At 46.2% G+C, this 8,314-nt stretch overlaps 1 protein-coding gene across 3 annotated transcripts in view; it reads right to left on the bottom strand.

The window, feature by feature from the left end:
* Window positions 1–8,314, bottom strand: part of LOC115245052 (eukaryotic translation initiation factor 4 gamma 3-like) — a 42,806-nt gene that overhangs the window by 8,855 nt on the left and 25,637 nt on the right. For all 3 annotated transcript variants that reach the window (XM_029823130.1, XM_029823128.1, XM_029823129.1), the window contains exons 7-8: window positions 7,021–7,993; window positions 9–527 (exon numbers count right to left, since the gene is read on the bottom strand). In XM_029823130.1, the coding sequence (XP_029678990.1) occupies window positions 9–527; window positions 7,021–7,993 (1,492 nt within the window). The remainder of the gene's footprint in view (window positions 1–8; window positions 528–7,020; window positions 7,994–8,314) is intronic.

The following is an 8,314-nucleotide window of genomic DNA, read 5'->3' as shown; positions in this document are numbered from 1 at the left end:
GAATTCCGAGGCCTTGAAGTTTTCTTCATTTTTCTGCGCGACCAATGGGTCCAAGACCACCGGTTCAACTGGTTCCGAGTTCTCCTCGATAAACGCATGGTCGACTACATCATCGAATTGTGTGTTCGATTTGGCGTTATCTTCCTTTTTCGGGGAAGATTCTTTGCTAGTCGGCAATTTGTCTATACTGTGAGGGAGCGTTTGTACGGGAGCGCTTTCTTTAGGCACCTCGGCAGGCGCGTGTTTCTCAGCTTTTACGGAGTGAACAGGCAGAATCTCTTTTTTAGATTCGTAATTGTCCTTCTCCTTGATATCTTTGCTGATCTCTCTAGCGGGCTCCTTATTACTGTCTCTCGAGGCGGGAACATGTTGCTCCTTGTTGTCTTGCTTAATCTCTGTTGTTTTCGTCGTCGGTACGGTATTATTTACGAAGGCATCCATATCTGTACCTTCTTTCTCCGCTCCCTTCCGGTTCAGCTCGCGAGGTTTCAATTTATTTTTGCTCTTTTGCTTCTGCATAGCTTTACCTAGAAAAAAAAAAGAGAACACGTATGATAAAAGTAATACATGGCCAGCGAACGTGGAAATATCAAAACAGCTAAAAGAACTACACGCGTAATTTCAACAAATGTATATATTGTTCGATTACTGTACCACTGTATAAATTGTGGTAATAAAAGACTTGAGAAAAAAGAACGAAAAAGTTTCTTTCTACCCCGCCATTGGGAAGAGACTGGGAGAGTCTAACGATTAATTAAAGTTGCGTTTCATTGCAAGTGGGATTTTGATCCGAGATTCTCATCTGACGTGTATCCCGCGTCGTCGATCGCAGATTCTCATGTACCGTGATCTCGGGATCCTCGTCGATTACGACTTTTGGATCTCGTGCTGCTGCTGGCACGGCTGCCGCCGCCGTTCGCTCTTCGGTCGCTCATGTTTTGCATGTGTCCGCGCGCACGTGCACTCTCACATCTTCGACGACGGATAAGAGGCTCGAGTTTCTGTCGCTTGCGTCCGCGGCACTGATTCAGTATTTATTTATAAACCTGCCAAATCCCTGCCAAAAACGTGGCGTAGATGCGACACGAAAGCGCAACGAGGATCGCATGTTTCTCTCGTCGACAATCTCATCGATACGACGAGACGTCGTCGGCGAACATATGGCGATTCGTCCTCGAACGTAGGCGCGTCGAACACGATGAACCGCGAGGCGGAGACCCTATATATCTGTCGAGAATAATTCGCGCGAGCCGACTTGGATCTCGATCCGAGAATTCGCGACGACAATCCACCGTACGGGTAGACGACGACGACGATCCCCGCGAACGATTGTCTCCGACTGAGAGACACTTCGGAAAACCCTCGGGCCTGGCTAGCCGCGGCGCCCGACGACTTTCACGCATCTATTTTAACCTGTGAACTGGCGCAAACCGACAGGCACGACATAGGATTTCTTAAATTAGTTCTGTTCGCCGGTTAGGTGCGACGGACGGAGCAGGCGCACTTGAAGCGCAATTTCAGCGGCTCGCCCAGCCTCGAACGTAGGCGCGTCGAACACGATGAACCGCGAGGCGGAGACCCTATATATCTGTCGAGAATAATTCGCGCGAGCCGACTTGGATCTCGATCCGAGAATTCGCGACGACAATCCACCGTACGGGTAGACGACGACGACGATCCCCGCGAACGATTGTCTCCGACTGAGAGACACTTCGGAAAACCCTCGGGCCTGGCTAGCCGCGGCGCCCGACGACTTTCACGCATCTATTTTAACCTGTGAACTGGCGCAAACCGACAGGCACGACATAGGATTTCTTAAATTAGTTCTGTTCGCCGGTTAGGTGCGACGGACGGAGCAGGCGCACTTGAAGCGCAATTTCAGCGGCTCGCCCAGAAAAAAAAAATGATAATTCCCGAATCCATTCGCGTTCATTTATTCGTGAATTCTCGTGAACGAGGGATTCTCTTCCCGGCTCGATCAAAATCCTTCGTAGTATTCCGTAGGTACTCCTTTCGATCAAAGGATTTCTCCCAGCTGACGATTATCGAAATCGGCTAATTACTTGGATGATACGCGCGCGCGCGATACGTTCACCGACTGTCTCGGATTCGAGTCTCTCGACGCGCACGAAAGTAGATTGGAGTCACGTTTTACAAAAGCAGGTCGAGAGACGGCTGGTCTCCGGAGGAGAATCGATCGATCCCGCGGCGATAAATAAAAATCACCGTAGATATTCGGACGCGCCGCTTACGATCGAATGCAAAGAGCGATGACGCGAAGCGACTGCAAATTTCGAGAAAGACGATATAATTAGACGATGGCTGGCTCCGTGGATCGTGCGCGCGTGAATCGTCTCTATCACCGCGGACGTTCGTCGGGGCTCAAAGAGCATCGCGCAAAACAAATGGAAGGAAAAAAATACTCGCACGCGAGTATATGTATTTCTCTCCCTCGTTATCGGCGACGAATACAAAAATAATACGCCCAGCGGCGATATCATTTTTTTTTATATTAATTACAAATCGACAAATTAACATCCGTCGAAGAGAGAGAGAAAGAGAACGCTTTATCGCGTCCTCGAGAATATTTTTAAACGCGACAGAACACGAGGAATGCGAAGCAAGCAACTGACACACGCCCTCACTTCCGGTCTCGTTAAAGAATTTCCTACGATGTTTTATAAAGCAGACCGGGCCGTCGACGCCGCCGCCGCGTTTTCCGACAACTTTTTCTAAACCGCGGAAGACTTTCACCCGCGGCTTCAAGGTTGTCGCTCCGGCAGCAGCGGCGGCGGCGCCGAAAGTCTTGTGGTATTTTTTTTTGGCGCACACGCACGCCGCGTGTTCTTGTGAAATGGCGTTAGCCGAGGTCCTAACCGTGCGAGCGCGTGCGCACGCTGACGCACGCATGCACGCACGCACGCACGCACTCTGCGTTACCACACGCGCGGCCGTGACCCCGGCCTGCGAAAAGAATCCTTTCAACGGATCAGGATTTTCGTGCGATTTAATATATAATGTATGATATTATCGATTTATTTCTCATAATTTTTCGCCATGTCAAAAAATATCGACGATTGCGCCTACATATGTTGCATTTTTTTTTTATGCTTCCTTCAGGCTTTTCAATAGGCAAAATTAATTCCTTTCATACTCGCAAACAATTCGAGGGGAATAGACTAATAAAGCAATAATTAATAAATATTTAATAAAATAAAAAAAAATTTTTTAGCTCTTTATTTATCATGTAATTGAAAATCGAAATGTAATCTCGCGTAAAACGGAGCAAAGAATTTCGTAAGAATTCGTAAAGAGAAGATTCACCGATTGTCCGAAAATGGTCTACCGAAAGATGGTTTTACAAAGATCGATCCACCGAGGACGGACCTCGATGTGCCAATATGGTGCGGCGTTCTCTTTCGATCATTCACAAAATGGCCACACACCACCGCGCGAAGCGGCACATATAATGTCTTTCTCTCGGATAAAATTCTATTAAACGTGCTTACCGCAGAATATAATTCGACTATAAATTTCAATCACGTCAGACGTAACTAAGTAATTTAAAAGCCACTAAAAACGATCCGAGAGCGTTTTATGCGCAAAAGAACATAAGATTTTATTCGAAACGTGATAAGCCCACGTGGTGGATAAAAAATTCGTCTAAATCAAATTGCGATAAAGTTCGATAAAGTCGATGAATATGCGATATTTCATATATATATATATTTTTTTTTTTTTTTTAATAACGAGAATACGAATCCGAAAACCGGAGTAAAGTACCGGAAGTACTGGTGTAAGTAACCGGATTACGGTGGCCATACTTGAGCTCCGCCTTCGTGAAATTCGACGGCACGAACGCGCGATATTATCGGCCCGAGACCGCCACGTAGAATCGCGCATGTAATTTGCAAATCTAATGAAATAAATAAGAAAGATAAGAGTAAAAACGGGCGCGCGCGCGCGCGCGCACCCGCCTCGTCTCGTTTCGCCTCGTCTCGCCGACTACAAGATGTCGGGGACCACGTTGCCAGGGACCGAGAGATACCGACATCTTTCAATCACGTTGCGAGGAAATGATAAAAAGATACGCTGTTAATACGTACATCTCGGTCGCCAGATTGTCTTTTTCACCGCTGATTTTTTCGCACCTCACTGTTTCGCGTTCCCAAACGTGTTACTATTCACTAAACCGAGATCCATTCCTCGGAGATTACGCGAACGAGATCGGTGACAAAGGAGAAACTCTCTCGTGGGACAAGACAGACGGGCAAAGGAAAATGGAAAGAACGACGCGTGTATAGGGCGCTCGTTGCGTTTAAATTAAAAAAATATGTATGTACAAATACCGGTTGCTTCGTAGGCGTTGATTATACAGACTGTAACACGGTACACGATGCGAGAAATGATATATAATAAGCGTATTCGTTACGTGGGCGACAAAGTGATGTGTACAATATGTAACGTGATTGAGGGAAATGGAAAATGAAAAGGGAAGCGCGACGTCGCGAGAACACGATCCTTAAAATTGTCGATCACAATAATTGAGAGATGTAAAACTAAAATTAAAAAGAAAAAATTTAATTAAATTAAATTATAAAAAAAAGGAGGGGAAAGAATTGGGAGAAGAGAGCGGAGTGTAAAATGCGGCCGGCTAGCACAGCACGTGCTGGCTACTGAAGGCCGTCCGGTCCCTCGGCGACGAAGGAGAGGACCCGATACCGTCACTTCCTCCCCCCCTTTCCCGAGCGTCACCGATTTAATCCTGCCTCGTTCAACCTCGCCAAGAGTCGGCCATTTTCGCGCAATAGCGTCACCGTCTCCAGCTTCTTGGTCTCCCGAGACTCGGCTCGACTCGACTCGGCTCGACTCGCCTCGCCTCGCCTTGCCTTGCCATGCCTCCTTCACCAAGTTCCTACACGTTTCTATCGTAGAGCACAAAAGATAGACGGGCCTTCTATTGTCCATAACGATCGTTGGGAGAGGGTTCGGTACTTTAGACGCAACGATGCGGGATGCCATCCGCTATGACAATTTTCTCGAGGTTTCCACGAAAAGCGAGCGAGCAAGCGTGATAAAAAAAAACCGAATAAATAGCAAAGCTCTTCAAATTTCTTACATTGAGAGATGAAATCAGATATATTTAATTAAAAAAAAAATTATCGCGCGAATGCAATCGGATTTTTATGAAGAGGCAAGGGATAACATTTTTGGCGGGAAAATCGTTAGTAAAGGACAGAAAGAGGTTAGGCGAGATGCGCCATGTAGCTTGGAGACACGTGCATTTAGCGAAACATGTGTATTCACGAATAATTGAATCGCATTCGATATATGAAATATGCAATTATAAACAAGCGAGCAAATCGAGTATCCTTCTCGCGAGGGATAAATACAGTTTTTTGGAACGCAAGAAACTCCAGAGGAAATACATATAAACAAAAAATTTAGAAACATACATAAAAAAAAGTTTTATCTTACCCTTCCTCTTCATTTTGCGACGACACACTCAACAGAATACAATTTATCGATGCGTAGAATTCGAACGGGAGGATATTTACGTCAAAAGTAATATTTAAACGCTACTACTTAAACATACTTCGCACTAAAATCACACGATACCGAGCACTTCAAGACCGCGAATATCAACAACAACACGGTGTCGCGACGTTTTCTTTTCTTCGAAAATTCGTTAAGCGAGAATTAATAAATAGTTCGTTTTCCTCAAGTTTATTCGCGCGCGAGGTATTCGATGCGAAGTAGAAATCGACGATCGTGTGCGATTCGGTTGAATTAATCGAGACGTAGTATTTAAAACATTCTCTTCCCCCAATGGCGTTCGCACCACTTTGCGCCCCTTGTCGAGTATAACGGTCGAGCGAAATTCGGGAAATGCGAATACACGCCGGCGTGTTCTTGAAAATCGTTGTTGCCGAAGTCGCGAAAGCTTCGCGACGCGAGAGAAGACGATGAAAATACGCGACACCGTGTAGTAACACCACGTTAACACCACTGGATACGAAGACGCACCGAGCACGACACCACGATGATCTCCTCGTGGCTTTTGGAGGTTAGAGTTAGGCTGGGTTACGTTAGGTTGGGGTACCCTCTCCCCTCTGGAGAGGGGTGTGCCCTCTCCAGGAGAAGCGCCGAGATTCTTCGACGCCGACGCAAAAGTTCCTAAACGGCAATGTGCGGGAACATTTTATTTCGTGCGAGCTTGGAGGCACCGGAATCTTATGACGCATTTTTTTACAACAGTTGTGAAAATTACTGCGAGTCTGATAATCGGCTTAAATAAGGGCAGAGATTTATCGACGATCCTTTTCGGAGTATTCGGCGTATAAATAAATCGATCGAATAATGAAGGACGATGGGGGATTGATTGTGCGACTGGATCGTTGACGCGAGCAAATAAAAAAAAACACGCGGAAATTATATCTAGAGAGCTGAAACTACGTTTATCACGCGTGATATCGCTAACGCGCACAGCGCAAAGTTCAAACGACCTCGAGAGGTCTCGGAGAGAGAATATATTTGTTTTCCTATTAATAAATAATATTTACGCGTTACCATATGTTTACTCGTGATCGATGACATCGCGGCTCGAATGAATTTCCAGTTGCGAATAAACGAGAAAAGAGGAAAGAGAGAGGAGGATATAGCCTTGAGTAAACTCGTTCAAGGCTGTATTCGCATGGGCGTAACCCGAGCATACGTGATTCAGAATTTGCGCTTTGTTTCATCCGTCATTTCCTTTCTCTTTGTAATTTTCAAGTCGACGATGTATTTGATCGATTAATAGATGTCAAAATGATTAGTTTCGCTCGTGCATCCGGAGATTGATACAAAACTATTACAGGCGTATGATTATTTTTTAATAAAAAAATGACCCGATATTCAGTCCAGCTAAAGTGACACGAAACGAGAATCAATCTCGAGTGACATGGAAACATCCATCCGTCTCTCTTCCACTAAATATATTTAATAAAATATTACTGGGGAAAAAATAGTTGTACTCACCGTCCGCGGGTTTCTGCTGAATCTCATTTCTGGGATGCGCCTCCGCTTCGGTTTTATCACCGGCTGCATCGCCGTTCGGCTTTTGATGATGGTGATGATGATCCGCCGCCTGATTATGAACGGGCGTAGGAGTGGTACCACGGGAGCCGAGACTCTTCTCCCGGGTCTTTCTCTCCTTTTGCTCTTTGGTATTTGAAGGCAGCTCGGTGGCGTTAAGTTTCCTCCTCGGCGGCGAATTCGACGTAGCCTTGGATAAGTTAGGGAACGGCTCCCTGGTAGGAACGAGATTAGCACTCGAGGCAGTGGCGGACGGTTTCGGGAGTTCCTGGGTAGGGTTAATGTTGCTCCAATACGGAGGAATCGACGTCTGTATTACATTGGACGAGGAAACGTTGACGGGCTTAGTAGGCTCTGGTCCAATGCCGACTCCAGCAGCCGCGGACCCGACGGCCTCGGGTTCGGTGATCTCAGCCGTTACCGTCGCTGTTTCAGTGTTAGCAATCGGCGCGGTAAGCTGCACGGAAACAGGATCTTTATTCGCAACGGCTACCACCGGGGGAACGACGGGCGATGACGATTCCTCGATCGTCACGCTCTTTACTTCGCTCCTAGGCTGGAACTCCTTCACGGGGAGTTGCAACGCTTTCGACTCTGTCGTTTTGGCCGTGTTAGGTTCTATTTGCCCCACATTACTACAAGTAGTACCTAACAATTGACTACCTATCGTAGATACAGTTTTGCCAGCGCCAGCGCCGGCTATGCTTTGCGTGGGCATAGGCGGACCAGTATTACATTGACTATTCGCGTCATTAGCGGAATTGGTATTATGAACGTTCGATAACGACGTTTGCGCCGTTGTTTGAGTTGTGTTAGGCGCCGTTTCGGGCGCGCTCGTCGATACCGAGTCCGACCCCTCGGTCGCGGCTTTCGCGACGCGAGCCGCGAAATCGGCTATCACCTCCGCACCATTATTCTGTAACAATCACCAAATCTGCGTGATAGACGATGGCACGTGCTATACATTCAAACATTACGCTTGACAACTAAAAACTGGCTTCCAAACTCAAATCATAGGGCGAGAGAAATCAAAACTAAAGCACTTGGATGAACGAAATAAATATTCAAGACTTTATACATCTGTTACCCTACAGCCATAGAATCCTCGCTAGATATGTAAATAAGAGGTGAAAGAAAGAAAAAAAAATACGCGTTTCATCGATATTGAATCATGAATATCGAGGTTAAAAAACGACACCAATGTAAAAAAAATTTGTCTTGCATATATATATATATA

The sequence above is a fragment of the Formica exsecta genome, unplaced genomic scaffold (assembly GCF_003651465.1).
Source record: "Formica exsecta isolate Colony F162 unplaced genomic scaffold, ASM365146v1 scaffold90, whole genome shotgun sequence".
In the NCBI taxonomy this organism is placed as follows: domain Eukaryota; kingdom Metazoa; phylum Arthropoda; class Insecta; order Hymenoptera; family Formicidae; genus Formica; species Formica exsecta.
Note: the sequence above shows the minus strand (reverse complement) of the source record. Positions and strands in the feature narration are given on the sequence as shown.